The following is a 17,577-nucleotide window of genomic DNA, read 5'->3' as shown; positions in this document are numbered from 1 at the left end:
AGGCCGCAGAGGACTCCGCGATCGTGGGAGCCGCATCCAGAGCCTCGCTGGGGGGGGGAATCCCAGGGGCGGGGCCAAACCAGGGCGGGACTTGTGCGGACCCGCCCCAAACTGGGAAAGTCCCCGCCCCAAACTGGGAAAGTCCCCCCCCAGGCGGGATATGGAATGCCTAGGGTGACTTCCAAGCCAGGAAAAAGAATCTAGAACCCCTCCAACCACCATCTTGAGGGGGAGAGAGGCCAGGCCGGAAGACAAAGACCCACCCCAACCCCACTGGGGGAAGGGCCAGGCTGGAAGAAACAGCCACCTCCAACCAACATCTTGAGGGGAAAGGCCTGGCCTGAAGACAAAAGCCTCCTCCAACCACCTCTTGGGGGAGAAGGCTGACCCTGGAAGACAAAGAGCCCTCCTCCAACCACCACTTGAGGGGGAGAGAGGCCTGCTGGAGACAGAGCCCCCCTCCAACACCATCTTAGGGGAGAGAGGCCTGGCCTGGAAGAAAGAGCCCTCCTCCAACCACCACTTGAGGGGAGAGGCCTGGCCTGAAGACAAAGACCCTCCTCCAACCACCATCTTTAGGGGAGAGAGGCCTGGCCGAAGAAAGAGCCCCCTCCAACCACATCGAGGGGGGAGAGCGGGCCTGAAGCAAAGAGCCCTCCTCCAACACCATCTTGAGGGGGAGAGAGCTGCCTGAAGACAAAGGCCCCCTCCCCACCACCATCTTGAGGGGAGAGAGCTGGCCTGAAGACAAAGAACCTCCTCCAACCACACTGAGGGAGAGAGGCCGACTGAAGACAAAGAGCCTCCTCCAACCACCTCTGAGGGGAGAGAGGCCGGCCTGAACAAAAGGCCCTCCAACCACCATCTTGAGGGGGAGAGAGGCCTGGCTGAAGACAAAGAGCCCCCTCCAACCCCCTTGAGGGGGAGAGGCCTGACCGGAACAAAGAGCCCCCCCAACCACCATTGAGGGGAGAGAGGCCTGCCTGAAGCAAGAGCTCCTCCACCACCATCTTGAGGGGAGAGGGCCTGGCCTGGAAGAAAAGAGCCCTCCTCCAACCCCATCTGAGGGGGAGAGAGGCCGGCCTGAGACAAAGCCCCCTCCAACACCATCTTGAGGGGAAGAAGCCTGAACCTGGAAACAAAGAGCCCTCCTCCAACCACCATCTTTGGGGAGAGAGGCCTGGCCTGAAGACAAGAGCCCTCCTCAACCACCATCGAGGGAGAGAGGCCTGACCTGGAAGCAAAGAGCCCTCCACACCATCTGAGGGGGAGAAGGCCGGCCTGAAGACAAAAAAGCCTCCCCACCCCATTTGAGGGGGAGGAGGCCTGGCTGAAAACAGAAGCCTCCCCACCATCTTGAGGGGGAGAGGCCGACCTGGAGACAAAGAGCCCTCCTCCAACCACCCTGAGGGGGAGAGAGGCCTGGCCGAAGACAAAAGAGCCCTCTCCAACAAATCTTGAGGGGGAAGGCCTGGCCGAAGACAAAGAGCCCTCCCCCCACATCTTGAGGGGAGAGAGGCCTGGCCTAAACAAAGAGCCCTCCTCCAACCACATCTTGAGGGGAGAGAGGCCTACCTGGAAGACAAAGAGCCCTCCCCAACAACCATCTGAGGGGGAGAGAGCCGGCCTGAAGACAAAGAGCCCTCCCCAACCACCCACTTTAGGGGGAGTGAGGCAGGCAGCAACAAAAGGGCCCTCGCCGGAGACACATTCTTTTTAAATTAATATCAATTTATTTCTTTTAAAATTTTGATGTACTTTGTATTTGTCATTTTTTTACTTGTACACCCATGATAAGTGGAATACGGCTATAAATAAAACTATTTTATTATTATTTTTAATCCTAGAGTTGAAGAGACCACAAGGCTCGAACCAATCCAACCTCTTCTCGCCTGCAGGAACTCCAATCTAAGCATCCTGACAGTGGCCCTCCAGCCTCTGTTAAAGACCTCCAGAGGAGACCCCACTACTTCTGACTCGAGAAGACCAAACCTCCCCTTTGTGTGATTCAGAGCTGGCATTTTGTGGGTTTTTGGGCAATGTGGCCATGTTCGAGAGTTCTTCCTGACGTTTCGCAGCAATCTGTGGCTGGCACCTTCAGAGAAATGCTAGAAGAGCATGGAATACGATGCAAGCATGATGAGAGAATGGATTTGTGAATCAAACATAAGATTTAATAAAAGAGTTTAGAAACACATGAATAAATAGAAATTGTGGTTAGACTATGAAAGTATGCTATAATTAAATTACATATAAAATATGGAAAACATATATATATATATATATGAGTATAAATTATTATAAGCATAATATCTATTCTAATAGGATTGAGTAAAGGCAGCGGAGGCCTTTATGAAAGGGAATTTTTAATCAAAATATATAGTTAGTAAAAAAAGAGTTTTTAGATAACTTTTTATAACACTGTTTATTTTTAAATATTTGTTTTACCAGATAAAGGGGGGTTATGGGGTTGATAATAAGGTAGGCTTATAAATATGCTGGACTTAGTTATTTTAATAGTATTTTTTTTGTCTCTATAGATTATCAAAATGGCTAAGTGTGTCTTGTATATATATATAGATATATATAATGAATAGACTTCATTGCAAATATAACAGTTAATTAGACAAAGAAGCTTCAAAGGAAAAACTTTTGTCTGCACCTGTAAATCTAGGACATGTGACAAGGGAGAATAATCAGAGAACGGAGTTTTATTCTCACAATTGACAAAGAAACTTTTTTATAAAGGGTGACTTAAAGTTCACAAACATTTCTAACTGACCATGCGTAATGGGGGGTGATGAAATATTAGAACACACCATGAATCTATAATGGCTAATTTAAATGGTCAATGAACGTAGATGAGATGTTAATGGGTGGAGTGTTTACATACTTGGAAAGGTGGTGGCTTAAAATGGATCACATGCCTAGATCTAGCCAAATAAAAAAATGAGATAGAAAAATTGTAAAAGAAAATGTCTTATAAATACTGTGTAAAACCTCAGACGGTGTTAAAGCCTACTTGCCTGAAGGACACCCCTCTTGCAAGGTTGTAATGAATAAATTGGAAATTGTGCTTCACTGTTCTGTCCTGTTCATTGATTTTGGTCTTTGGTACGTGGTGCCCGGATACGTGATGCGTACGAAATTTCCGGGATACGAAAAAGTCATTGGAAAAAACGGTCCGGGATACGATTTGTTTTTTTCGGGTTACGAATTTTTTTTCGGCGCGAAATTCAAACCGCAAAGCGCGGCTAGCGGCTTTCCAGCGCTAAAAAAAGCCTTTTCGGGTTGCGAAATTACTCGGGTTACAAACGGAGCGGCGGAACGAATTAATTTCGTAACCCGAGGGACTACTGTACTTAGAAAAATCTGTATCTCACACATTATAATCCTGCTTGTGTGAAAATGTAATAAATAATAATAAATAAATAAAACTTTTATTTATATCCCGCTTTTCTGTTACAAGATGATCAAAGTGGGTTACGGCACATTAAAGTCCACATTTACAAATTTATGTCCCAAATTCCCCCCCTTAAAACAGGATTAAACAAATTACAATTAAAATTTCTATTAAAAACACAATAAAATGCAGCGAGGGCAGAGCGGGGGCTGATCCATGATGATCCACTTTATTCAGAAAAGGCCTGCTGGAAGAGATCCATCTTGACAGCGTCTTTAAAGCTGTCTAAGCTGGCAATTTGATGGATCTCGTCTGGCAGACCGTTCCATAGTTTGGGAGCCATTGCAGAGAAGGCCCTCTGGGAGGGAGCAGTTAGTCTGGTCTTTAAAGGCTGCAATGGATCCCTCCCAAAGGACCTGAGTGTATGAGGCGGATTATATGGAAGCAGGTGATCCCTCAAATAGGTTGGACCCAAGCCATGTAGGGCTTTAAAGGTTATAACCAACACCTTGTTCTGTGCCCGGAAACTAATAGGCAGCCAGTGAAGAGATTTTAAGATGGGTGTTATTCGGTCACTCCTAGTTTTTCCAGCGACCAGCCTGGCTTCCATATTTTGCACTAGATGAAGTTTCCAGACTAGGCTCAAGGGTAGCCCCATGTAGAGCGCATTACAGAAATCAAGTCGTGAAGTTACCAGTGAATGTACAACAGTCTCTAGGTCCTTTGCTTCCAGGAAAGGGCACAGCTGGCGTATCAGCCGAAGCTGATAACAGGCGCTCCTGATGGTCGCAGTCACCTGATTTCTCATGTGAAGTGATGGATGTAGGAGCACCCCCAGACTGCGAACACAGTCCTTTGTGGAGAGCGTGGCCCCATCTAGGACTGGAGGTTGCAACCCTATACCTGGTTTGGGGGGCCCTACTTTAAGTACCTCCGTTTGGTCTGGATTCAGCCTGAGTCTGTTTTTCCTCATCCAGCCCATTACCGCTTCAAGACACTGATTGAGGGGAGAAATGCCATCTGTTGCCATAGCTGCTGATTGGGACATGGAGAAATATATTTGGATGTCATTAGCATACTGATAACACCTGCCCCATGTCTGCGAATGATTTCCCCCAGCGGCTTCATATAAATGTTGAATAGCATTGGGGACAGTATGGTGCCTTCTGGGACGCCACATTTAAGCTCCCTTTTCGAGGAGTGACTCTCCCTGAGCATCACCCTCCGGAATCTGCCCAAGAGGAAGGACCGGAAGCACTGGAGCGCAGTGCCACCGATTCCTTTAAACACTACTGTAATTAAAGAAGAAGACGAAGAAGCTCGTGACATGTATCTTGTGCATTTTTTGGTTGGCATGAACAAGGCGGAATAAATGGATATATAATAGTTATAACACAGTTGGATAACACAGGTCTTGAAGAGGAATGGTTGGCCCAACAAAGGGATCTCTCTGTTTGGTGGGTTTGGGAGTGTTATTGGACTTTGGGCTCCCCCTGAAAAGGAAGGCTACCAGCATCCACACTGGAGAATAACCCAGTTTGGTACAGCTCTAACTTGTTGTCTGGCCCAAAGGCTATGGAATTCTGGGAGTTGGAGTTTAAACTCCATCTCCCAGAATTCCATAGCCTTTGAGCCAGAGATAGTTAAAACGGTGCCAAACCGGGTAATTTCCCCAGTGTGGATATAACCAAACCTTCCTAAGGCTTCGCGCGGCCTACTAGGCCTTAAACTCCTTAGCAACGGAGCGTGCAGGGCGGTAACTAAGGGGCGTGGCCCCGGCTGTGTCCGGCGGCGCATGCGCAGTGCGGCACTTCCGGCTCGGAAGGGAACGTGTCCCTGAGCGCTGGCGGCGTCGGGGCCGGAAGTGCGGAGAGCGAGGCGGGGAGGCGATGGAGCAGCAGCAGCAGGCCGTCGAGGCGCACAACGTCAGCGGGCCTGTCTCCGCCGCCGCCGCGGATGGCTCTTCCTCGGCCGGGGCTCGGCCCCCTGCCACCGCGGAGGGCATGGCGCTGGCCTACGGGAGCCTGGTGGTGATGGCGCTGCTGCCCATCTTCTTCGGGGCGCTGCGCTCCGTCGCCTGCGCCAAAGGGAAGGTGGGTCTCGCACAGCTCCAGGTCCGGCCTCTTTGGGACAGGGAACTGGACTTGGCTTTCAGATAGGAGCCCAAGTGGAGCACAAACGGGACCCGAGTCAACAGTGCGATGCGGCAGCTAACAAGGCCAATGCGATTCTAGGCTGCAGCAATAGAAGACGTGTCTAGATCAAGGGAAGTCATAGTGCCACTCTATTCTGCTCTGGTCAGACTCCATCTGGAATCCTGTGTCCAGTTCTGGGCACCACAATTCAGAAAGAGAAACTGGAGCCCTGTGTCCAAAGGAGGGCGACTGAAATGGTGAAGGGTTGGAAACCATGAAGCCCTATGAGGAAGGACTCAGGGAGCTGGGGATGTTCAGCCTGGGGAAGAGAAGATTAAGAGGTGATATGATAGCCCTGTTTAAATATTTGAAGGGATGTCATATTGAGGAGGGAGGAAGCTTGCTTTCTGCTGCTCCAGAGACTAAGACCCAATGGAGCAATGGATGCAAGCTGCAGGTAAAGAGATTCAGCCTCAACTTTAGGAGGAACTTCCTGAGAGTAAGGGCTGTTCGACAGAGGAACACACTTCCTCAATGGAGAGCAATGGAGTCTCCTTCCTTAGAGGTTTTTAAAGAGAGGCTGGATGGCCATCTGTCAATGGCGATGCTTTGACGGAGAGTTCCTGCATGGCAGAATGGGGGTTTGGACTGGATGGCCCATCTTGGGGTCTCTTCCAACTCTGTGAAGGCTCACTGTCTCACAGAACTACTAATCAAACCTTTTGGGATTTGTAGTTTGCCATGGAGAGCCAAGGTTGACTGACTGAGAAGGCTTGGTGTCTCCAGGATCTCTCTCATGGTGGCAGGAATCACCAGTGGCAAGCAGAGGAGGATAGAAGGGAGGAAACCTGGAAGGTGGCTCTTAATAATAATAATAATATTTATTTGTATACCGCCCTCTGGCAAACCAATCCGGGCGGTTGACAACAGTAAAATATAAAATATAACAATTAAAAACACTTTATCCCCCCCCCTTAAGACAGTATTAAACAGTATAACATATTAAAACACAATATCAAAGCATAAAAACAACAATTAAAAACTAAAAACCCTGATGTCCACTCTCTGAGGCAGCATTTCCCACTGTTGAACAACTTACCATCAGGACATTTTTACCATCAGGATTTTTTCTTGGGGTTTGGGGACCTGTAGTTCTGCAAGACACTGATCCTGCTCTGTCAGAAAGCCCTTGTTCCCCACAGGATTTGGGATTTGTCGTTCGCTGGGCTTTGAAAGAGAAGGCTCAGTACCTCAGTGAACTACAGATCCCAGGATCCCTTCCAGGGTGACAGGACACACCTGACACAAACACATGACTATGAATGCTTTTAGCTTTTATGTGTTACAAGGTCGGACATTTTTCTTGAGTGTCCTACATTTTGTGGCACCTTGTCCTCTTTTGTGATTAGGACGTCTGGCCACTCTGATCCCATAGCACTGACCTATGTCAGTTAAAGCAGGGTCAGACTGGATTATTTAATGCTTTAACTCACTGGAATAGAATCCTGAGAATGTCGTTTGTTGTAGCACCAGATGGCATGACATTTTGAGAATTATAGTTCCTTGTGTCTCAGATAGAAGGTTCGTTATATCGCAGAACTACAAATCCCAGGATTCCACAGCATTGAGCCATGGCAGTTAAAGCAGTGTCAGACTGCATTATTTGTGAAGTGCGGGTGCAGTTTTAATTTGAATGGCGCACAACAGCATTGAGGGGAGAAGGCAGGAAAGGGGTCCCTTTCACAAAATCGTCTTAATTACCCCCCCCCCCTTCATATACGGAGCAATTATTAGGTTTCCTTCCCCGATTCCATCTGATGGTGTCTCTTTGTCCTGATAAGTGTGAGTCTCTCTGTTCTGCACATGGGGATGGCATATTCTCTGTGTGCACAGGACTTCACTGCCCCTTTCAAGTCTTCATTTTCATTCCTGGGCATCTCTGGCTGACTTTTGGATGGGCTCACACTTAGAATCACAGAATCCTAGAGTTGGAAGAGATGCTGAGGGCCACCTGGTCCAACCCCATTCTGCCATGCAGGAACTCACAATCAAACCACCCCAATGAATGGCCATCCAGCCTCTGCTTAAAGACCTCCAAAGAAGGAGACTCCATCACTCTCTGAGGGAGTGGGTCCCACAGCCGAATAGCCCTTACTGTCATGAAGTTTTTTCTCATGTTGAAGTGGAATCTCTTCTCACGGAATCATAGAATCCTAGAGTTGGAAGAGACCCGAAGGGCCAGCAGGTCCAACCCCATTCTGCCATGCAGGAACTCTCAATCAAAGCACTCCTGACAAATGGCCATCCAGCCTCTGTTTAAAGACCTCCAAAGAAAGGAACTCCATCACCCTCTGAAGCAGCATAGAATAAATAGAATAGAACCATAATGTTGGAAAAGACCACAAAGGCCAACCAGTCCAACCTCCCCTGCCATGCAGGAACTCCCTATGACAGATGTCCATCCAGCCTCTGTTTAAAAGCCTCCACCGCTCTCTGAGGCAGCATTTCCCACTGTTGAATAACTTACCATCAGGACATTTTTACCATCAGGATTTTTTTCCTTACCTATTATGAATAGTTACCAAGAGCATTATTACAATTTAATTAAACTAAACGTTAAGTAGAAATGAGCAATTGATAGACGCACAGAGCTGGAAGAAACCCCAAGGGCCATCCAACCCAGCCCCAGTTTGCCCTGGAGGAGAAAAACACAATCGAAGCCCTCCCTGCGACAGATGGCTGCCCAGCCTCTGCTTAAAAACCTCCAAAGAAAGAGACTCCTTCACTTTCTGAGGCAGCAGACAACTGCTTTGCCCTCCACTGCTGCATGCAGAAATGCAGTCATCTGCCTCCTTGATTGTCTTGGCTTTTTAGTTGTGTATTTATTTATTAATTCAAAATATTGTCTGCTTCTCTGCCACCCAGCTTCCCAAAGTGATGGCTTACAAATAGCCTTAAAACATATATAATATATTGTGGCTGAAAATTACATGTGCACACATACAAATATCCAGCCCCTGTTCAGTATGGCATACAGTTTTACAAAGCCTTCTTTCTTTCTTCTTCTGTACCATTTGAAGGAACAGGCACTCTCATCGTAGTGCGACTTCAGCCTATTTTTTGCACAGGCCTTCCCCTCCCTTCCCATTTCTTGAGCATGCCCTTTGAGGAAGGTTTGCAAGGCATGAGCTGGAAGAGAAGGAGGATGCCTGACGTGTTCACAGGCAAGTGGGCCAGATTGGGAAACAAGCCCCTCCTCTACACACTTGAATGCTGTCTTGTGCTGAGGCAGGTGCCTTGCTGCTTTCATATCAGTCATATTTTGCATAGGCTATGCCTTTCTGGACTCTCTTACTTTATGAAACAGCATTTACTTCAAAGACTGAGAAGGAGGAAATGCTCTTCTCCTCTCATAGTGGATGAATGTGGATTTGTTCACTAATGTCAGCAGGAGTCAGTTTTGAGGCTAAAATGTGACTTCGCTGGTTCATAACTAACCTGCAGTGTACAATAATAACCCAAATCCACAAAACAAGTGCATTTATTAGGCCAGCCAAATGCACAAAATACATGTTGCAAGCTTTCGAAGCTCCACTGGCTTCTTCATCAGTGTGTTAGTGCACCAACCAAGCTGTTCTGTGTTGACCACTGACTTAAAAGACTACATGGGCCTATTTCTTGCAAGGTCAGAAATATAGTGGTTTCAGAGGTGCTGGTGTGATGTGACACCTTTACAAATAAATCTGTACAAGTCTCTAGCCTGCCTGGAACTCTGTTCTTTTTTGCACATGCATAGAAGAAAAGTAAGACCAATTTTTCTTCTAAAGTTCTCCTGTTTTAACTGCCTGAAGGCAGTTCTAGATATCTACTGGCCAGTTTTAAGCCTAGTGTAAGCAAGGTGCTGAGTTAAAATGAGGAATGGATTTTGCCATTGTGTCCTACAAAGAATCATAGAGGTGGAAGGGAAACCCAAGACCTGCTAGTCCAACCCCTTGTCATGCAGGAATACTCAGGTATAGCAATCCTGAAAGACCCATGTCCAACCTCTTTTTAAAGAACTCCAAAGAAGGAGAGTCCAGCCCCCTCCAAGGCAGTTGATTCTACTGTTGAACAATTCTTACAGTCAAGAAGTTGGAGCAACTGGGGGGGGGGGGCTGGCTCCATCTTCTAAACAGCATCCTTTCAGATATTCAAAGATGGCTCTCATATCACTTCCCAGTCTTCTCCAAGCTACACATACCCAACTCCACAAGCCATTCCTCAGAGGGCTTGATTTCCAGATTTAAAAAATGATGAAATGTAAGCTATGACAATAGTGTGTGTGTAACAGGGCAAACCTCTCTGTGGTCTGTTCTAGTAGGAAACCTCTTTTGCCTTTGGTGACTTGAACCTGGGCAAATACCAAAGTAGACAGCATTCTGGAGACCTATAAAAGTCAACATGGGTGAGTGGGTGAAATACCTCCCCTTCGTCATAATCATTTTGCTTCCAGTAGGAATCGAGAGGAGGACTTCTCTTCAACTTGCAATCTTCCTAAGGCTCATGGACTAAAATGTGGCCTCTTTATTCTCTAGAATGCTTCGGACATGCCAGAGACGATTACTAGCCGAGATGCTGCTCGCTTTCCTATTGTTGCTAGCTGCACCCTCCTAGGACTTTACCTCTTCTTCAAAGTAAGTAAATACATCTGGGTTCTTTCTTTACCTTCCTGCAGGCTCTGAACCAATCCACTTGTGTTATTTTGGCATGCAGAGAAGTGCTGTCATTCTTCGAGAGGAGACATGGCAGGCAGAACCTTTGCTAACAGTAGTTGACCAGTTTGTTCCTGTCAGAAGTGACTATGGTTGTGAGCTATTTTCTAAGTACTGAAACCATTGGGTTCATGGCATAAAGACGTTTGCTGGCTTTAGTTTAATGCTGGTGGTAGCTCTTTTGTTTCTTGGTGTTCAGACAAGTTCTTCAGCTTCCAGAAAGGATTTGCAGTGTTTTTAAATACTGAATTCTCCTTATACAAGAAGACTGCTTCTTTGGAGATTATTTCCATTTGTTTGGAAACATTAAGAGCAGTGTGCATGATAATGGAAAGTGCAGAGTTAGGAAAATATGATCATGAACCACAAAGCAGCAGCTCTAAAATATGGAATAAAGCAGCAATAGCAAGCTAGACAACTAGACAAAACTCATCAAAACACAAGAAGAAACATTAATAGTTATATAAAATGAAAATGTTTTTACTAGTCTAAAAATAAAGATGGAGCTTGGTGACAACCCAGTGAGGTAGGATTCTAGGGGCCACTGTAAAGTAGTCCCTGTTTCTTGCACCTACTGACTTAACCACACCCAAGGGTGGGACAGAGCCAGGTGAATGTTTGTTTTGTTTTAAAGACTTGGGAGTTGTGCAGTGCAGCAGGATGGCTTCTCTGAAGAGAATGTCTCTTTCTTTCTTGGTGCACCTGCTTGCCCAAGTTGATCAGGTGCATTGCACGGTGACCTCCTTCCCTGCTGTGCCACACAAGTGGGAAGATGAATCAATAGTTTGTTTTTTTAAAAAAATCTGAACTACAGGGTTTTTTTTAAAGTAAAAGGTTCACTTTAGAAAGGTTTGTCAGCATGGGAAACAAATTCAGCTCTGGTAAAATATCAGAGTAGATCAGAGCAAGTAGAATGAATTTTGCCATCTGCTCCAGCCATATGCAGACATGTCCATTCTCCAGGGATGATGGGTCGTACCAGGCCTTGTCTTCCTGGCCAGTTCAGGTCTGGCCTTGTCTTCACTGACTGCATGCTGAACAGGTGATGTTATGGTTACCTCCAGGTACAGGAGCAGATCCTGGTACTTCTCCAGAAACTCGGTTCCAGCAATCGCTATGGTTCTGGTCCTCATTGGCGTAGAAAGTCTCCTACTCATAATCACAAGTAGCACTACTACTAGGAACCTCTGCTTCTGAATCTGAAGGTACCAGCTGTGATCTGGATAAAGTTGGAAGTTCTAGTTTTGGACTTCAGTTCCTCAGATCCTCTAGGCTGTTCATCTAGTGTTGAGAGCGCTCTGGCTGGGGGACTTGGAGAGCTGCAGTCCCCCAAAAATACAGTAGTTTTTTCAGGCTCTGAATCTGGAGCTGTCTATGGCAGTGCATGCAATCATTTATCAATTTATGAACACTTATCAATTTATGAAGGCGGGGTGCAGACCGCCAAAAAGAGGCGCCTCCTCGGCGCCTCTCTTTGCTGCACAGGACCGCTGCCGCCTACAAATGGCACTGTGCAACTGCACAGCAAAGAAGGAACTGCAAAAAGCGGCTCCTTTTTGTGGCACCGCAAAGTGCCAGAGACAGCTCCATTATGTCACAGCTGCGCGGCGCCGTTTGTAGGTGGCGCAGCTGTGACGTAATCATTGCACACGCCATTTGTATGGCGCTGCGCAACTGCAGCATGCTGACGACGTGCTAGGGTTGTGGGGCATGTGCACGCGCCACCCCAAGGCAATCCTAGCACGTCATGGATGTGCTGCAAAGGGCCCATCTATACAGGGCCAATCTTAACATTTCATGCTGCTTAGTTGCCGGTTAATGCTAGCCTGGGGCAGCTGGCAGTTACAGTTTGTACTGGCAAGCCTGGCAAGGAAATGTAATGGTTCTACCTGGCAAGTGGTGCTATTTCCTGGGTGATGTTTTTGTCACATGTTTTGATACGTTGTACCTGAGGTTAAGATAGTTGAGGCCTCTGCATTAGGAAGGATCGACTGCTGAAGTTATTAAAGACAAATATTAAAGCAACTGGCTTACCTTCAAATATAGTGAGTTATTCTTTTGTAAATACCACAGTCAACTAATCCCTCCAATACTAAGCTTTTAGAATTGCCCTCTAGTTTTTGGACTGTGTGTCCCACCTGCTCTGGCCAACATAACCAATGATAAGGAATGCTGGGAGTTGCAGTTTTAACATCTGGAGGACCACATGATTCTCACTCCTGGCTCTGCCATTAGAATGTTCAATAGAAGATACTATTACAAAATTCTGGGCAAGAAGACTACACAAAAGGATGCACAACAGAAGAGCATCAGTTAGCTGGAATGCTGCATACATGGATATTGTGTCCCAATGTCTGTGAAACAACTGAAGAACTAATTGTTGTCCAGGAACTGAGCTGCTTTTTGCCCAAGTAAATTGTTTTTGTGACCTCAAATTAACAGATCTGTAGGTGTTTTGAAACTGCATTACATACAGCCCCTGGGTTGGAAGCAGGGGAGCAGATTTCCTAAACGCCCTGTTGTATGTTTGCAGTTTCTAGTGCATCCAGACAAAAGTTCCAAGAATAACTGGAGCTTGGAAACTTGATGGGCATCTTAGTACGCATAGGAAGGATGTGAAGTCTGCCTGGAATGAATCCACCCCTTGCCATGTTTGGTCTACACACATTTGGCATAAGGGGGAAAGCTACTTCTTGCTAAGATGCTATTTCCAGCAAAGACCTTGTTTTCATTCAGAAAACCTAGAAGGCAGGCCAACTGAACTTGGCAGAATTTTTATACAGTGGTCTCTCCACATTGGCTGGGGTTAGGGGCCCAGGATCCCATGAATGTGCAAAACCACAAATAAAAAGAACACTGTTCCTTTTACCTAAGAGAACACTTCTCTAGGAATCTCCAGATCCTGTAGTGCAACTCTGTGGTCAACATCCTTTGGCACCTGCTGAGGCCCATATGCAAGCAAGGCTGGGAAGTGAAAAGCTCCAGCTTAGCCCTCTTATGAATGTCTTTCATCAGTTAGAAGCTTCGATGTTCCTTTATTCTTCTAATTAGTCTCTTGGAATCAGAAAAAACTTTTCAAAATGGGTGAGCTCGCAGATAAGCCTTACAGTCAGAAGTGTATGATTCTCTTGATTAGGAAGCAGGATGTTTAACCAAACTGGTTTCTTTTCTCTTCTAGATTTTCTCTCAAGAATATATCAACCTGCTTCTCTCCATGTATTTCTTTGTCCTTGGGATCCTTGCCCTCTCCCACACCATAAGGTAAAAACAAAAACAAAAAATGAGAAAAGCAGATGGCCTGGCTGCAATGTGCTATCTGTCTGCCCATCTGTCTGTCTTTCTGTCTCTCGCTCTCTTTAAAGAAAGTCCTTAAGTCTTGGGGTTGCAGCAAAAACAACCCAAATTTTTCAGCATTTTTGCTGAAAAGTTTATAAAGTCAGAGAGGATCAGGGTTTGCTGGTAGTTCTCAGGTGACATGGCTCCATCCAGTACAGTTCTGTGTTCTTTCTTTTAGCTTTTTTTCTCTTCTTAGAGATATTCCCTCTCTTTCCCCTATACTGGTGGATTCCACTTTGTCAGCATCCCAGTATGGAAAACCAGCTCTTGGTGGCAATTAAAAAAAGCAACCCACCCCCTGCCGCCCTGAAAACACTGATAAGGATCATGTCAACCCATTTCTGCTCAGTTTAGGTGTCAGCATTTCTAGATACAAGTTCATCTTACATATCAGATTCAAGATGAGCCCTCAGAAATTATATGCTTCATCTTAAACTTGGCTTGATCTGATTCCTGAGAATGAAGGGGACCATGCAGGGAACTTCACATATGGGAAGCAGCTCTAAATGTGTATTTATCTTATATTCCAGTGGGAGATGACACTTCTGTGGGCTGAATATTGTTTAAATTTGCCCTAAGGCCCCTTAGTTCAGTCCTTCCTCTGAAAATTAAACAAAGAGGGAAAGGACTTGGACTGGTGCAGATGAATACATCCACATATGTTCCCAGCTGTTTTTGGTCCACCCTTGATTTTCATTAAGCCATTTTGTGCCCCAAAGGGGAGGAAAAAAGCCAACATCTGGATCCCCACATTCTTACATGTCTATGCCAAGCAGCTGTTCACCAAGCTGGCTTAGCCCATCATACACTTCCTACTAGATATGTGTTCGTTAGTCACATGCCTCTTACACGTATGCATTGGCATTTCTTCAGCTGAACCCCAAGCAAGTACCAGAGCTCGCTGGGTACTCTTTTACCTCCCCTTCCCCACGTGCACAGTGGTCCTTTTCAGGTCTGCTTTTGTTGTTACTTACACTTCCTAAAGAATGAGTATATTCCCTTCTCTCTCCTGTTCCCCTTCCTACACTCTGATTTCAGCCCCATGATGAACCAGTTCTTCCCAGCCAATTTCCCCAACAAACAGTACCAGCTCCTCTTCACTCAGGGCTCGGGGGAAACAAAGGAAGGTAAGTTTATCTACCTGCCTAGTCTTATGCATGCAGTGCTTTTTTGTACTTGCACTCACCCAGCATGCATCCTTCTTCCCCAATACTAAACTTAAATTCCTTACTTAAGTTTGGCCTGCTGTTCCCTGCTTGGGCATGTGGGATCTGCTCAGAGTTTGCCACTTATTTCACTGAGGTCAAGGTACTGGAATGCTGGCAGGGGCCATAGAGTCTGTGGCTCTTCCCAGTTTCCAACTCCTCCAGCTGCTGTTTTCTTCTATGTCAGTGCCAACAGCGTGTGGGTACAAAACTGTACCGAATGCAGGAATTATGTGGGCATTCTCAAACAGTGTACAGAATGTCTGCACAAACAGTGAGCCCCCAAATGTATGCTGAGAAGCCTCTGGCAGGCTGTAGCACCTGTCTGTTTGAGGGCGAGGTGTTACATTTGGCCTGGTAGCTCATAGGATGTTCTGGTGGGCTGCAGTATATAGAATGGACATGAGAAGGCTCATAAAGTCCAGAGAGAAAGAGTGAGCAATTAATTGACTGAAGGAAGTAAGAGATCCAAAACAGAGGAGAGAACATATGTTTTTACCCCATGTGATAGCACGACTGCGAAATTTGGCTTCTACATGATGTAGCAAAGGCAGCCGATGTGGGTGCTTTTAAAAGGCAATTGGACAGTTTCATGGAGGTTAAGGTTGTCACTGGCTACTAGTCATGATGGCTTTATATTTCCTCAGATGTAGCATGCCTCTGACAGCCAATGATACATGCGTAAAAACAGTTTTAACAGTTTAAAACAATTGCAAGTTTTAAAAGAGTAAAATTAATTTACTCTTTTAAAATTGGTAAATAATTTGCTCTTTTAAAATTCTAAGTTGTTTTAAACCATTTCAGTTGTTTTTACTCATACCCTTGCCCTAAGATCTCACAATATGCAGGGAGGGTAGAAATATTTGACATAAAAATGGGGAGAGCAGGATTTTCGATGCCATCCTTCTCCAATCAACTTGTTAGTTCTTTTGCTTTTTTGGCAAAACTGCCAGGCTGACTGTGCTTTTGCCTATCCTAATTCTTGCTTTGTGTTAAAGAAGCTGTTAACGATGACAACGGCGTGGTGGCTTTTGTTGCAGAGATTGTGAACTATGAATTTGACACCAAGGACCTGGTGTGCCTGGCCATGAGCAGCGTGGTTGGAGTCTGGTACTTGCTGAGGAAGGTATGCAGGGGTGCTGCTGGTAATGCAACCTGCCCAGGTGGTGGATGTAGGGAAGAGCAGTGGCTCAACCTGGGCAGCTTTTCTCACTGTTTGCCTGTGGTGCTTGGGACGGTTGTGGGGGCAGGGCTGTTGTGGATGCTGAGCTGTCCTGTCCTTCTCCCCTGCATCAGCATTGGATTGCCAACAACCTCTTTGGATTGGCCTTCTCTCTCAATGGTGTGGAGCTGCTCCACTTGAACAACGTCAGCACTGGCTGTATCCTCCTTGGTGGCCTCTTCATCTATGACATCTTTTGGGTAAGATCACACTGACTGGGTGATACTTGAGGGCGTTAATGTGGATACAGTGGGTTCACAGAACCAAAAGAGTAAAAAGTGAGGTTCAAAGGACCTTCCTTGCCTAAGACAACTGCTGTCAAGTTGACTTCAACTTATGATGGCCCCATGAATGAGAGACCTCCAAGGCATCCTGTTATTAACCACCCTACTCAGGTCTTGCAGACACAGAGCAAGTCTGGCTTCCTTGACTGTGTCTATCCACCTGGAATTCAGTCTTCTTCTTTTCCTACTGCCTTCTACTTTGCAAAGCATTATTGTCTTTTCTAGTGAATCATCCCTTCTCATTATATGCGCAAATTAATACATTCTATCTTAGTCATCTTGGTTTCTAGGGAGAGTTTCAGTGTTGCTTGATCTAGGACCCCTTTATTTCTCTTTTTGCAGTCAATGGTATTTGCAGAACTCTCTTCCAGCACCACACTTTTCAGATTCAGTATTGGAGGCAAGAGAGAGAGGAGGGAGGGAGGGGTATTTCAGTTACACATACTTAGGCAGAATTAACAACTTTCTCTAGTTAAATTCTGAGTCCTAGTCTGGAAAAAAAGAGAAGCAAATTAATGTAATAACAATAATATCATAATTAGACTTGTTATTTTTAAATGTTTGTATCCTCCCTTTCTTTGTGAGTTCAAGGTGGTGGGCATGGCTCTTCTCGTTGCCACTTTACCCTTACAACTAATCTGTAGGATAGGTCAGGTAGAAAGTGACTAGTCCAAAGTCATCTGATGAGTCTCATGGCTCACTGGGGACTGGAATCTTGTTATCTCAAGTCACAGTCTAACCCCTAACCATGGTATCACGCTTGCTTTTAGATACAGCCTTAGGGACAATGACTAAGCCGGTTTGGTATTCTCCAAATGCTTTGGACTTAACTTGTGCTAACAGTCAAGACTTTTGGGAGTTGTATTCCAAAATATTTGAAGAGCTTTACATTAGGGAAGGCTGGACTAATACGTGGTTGTCGTTATTATACTTTTCACCTTTTCCTCAGATATGGTGATTGTCTATTCGTTTCTTTTTAATGATATAATTTTTAATGTTATTGATAGGTTAATTACATTTTAAACTTTTGCATGAGGTGAATTCTTTAGCTATTGGTCCACTGTCTGAATAAATCTTGCCAGGAAAGCTCTGGGTGTCATAAGTCAGAGTTGATTTGAAGGCACATAACAACAACAAAGGAGGAACCTACAGGATTATAGCCTGTTTGCCATGGGTTGGCAATAGTGATGTTTTGTTTTGTTTTTATTAATCAGCCTTGCTTCCTCCTTCATGCTGCTCTC

The 17,577-nt window shown here is 45.7% G+C and overlaps 1 protein-coding gene across 2 annotated transcripts in view; it reads left to right on the top strand.

Annotated features, from left to right (window-relative positions):
* The first annotated feature begins 5,226 nt into the window (after nt 1-5,226).
* The window catches only part of HM13 (histocompatibility minor 13), a 28,988-nt gene continuing 16,637 nt past the window's right edge, over nt 5,227-17,577 (top strand). Inside the window, exons 1-6 of one of the 2 annotated variants that reach the window (XR_006103588.1) lie at nt 5,227-5,496; nt 10,113-10,211; nt 13,468-13,550; nt 14,664-14,752; nt 15,871-15,956; nt 16,127-16,252. Coding sequence is in view for 1 of the 2 variants with exons in the window: in XM_042464179.1 (XP_042320113.1) it covers nt 5,293-5,496; nt 10,113-10,211; nt 13,468-13,550; nt 14,664-14,752; nt 15,871-15,956; nt 16,127-16,252 (687 nt within the window). In the remaining variant the exon portion in view is untranslated. The remainder of the gene's footprint in view (nt 5,497-10,112; nt 10,212-13,467; nt 13,551-14,663; nt 14,753-15,870; nt 15,957-16,126; nt 16,253-17,577) is intronic. The other variant, XM_042464179.1, reaches the window with a different exon arrangement.

The sequence above is a fragment of the Sceloporus undulatus genome, chromosome 4, assembly GCF_019175285.1.
Source record: "Sceloporus undulatus isolate JIND9_A2432 ecotype Alabama chromosome 4, SceUnd_v1.1, whole genome shotgun sequence".
NCBI classification, from domain to species: domain Eukaryota; kingdom Metazoa; phylum Chordata; class Lepidosauria; order Squamata; family Phrynosomatidae; genus Sceloporus; species Sceloporus undulatus.
The sequence above is the reverse complement of the archived record's forward strand: the minus strand, read 5'-3'. Positions and strand labels throughout refer to the sequence as shown.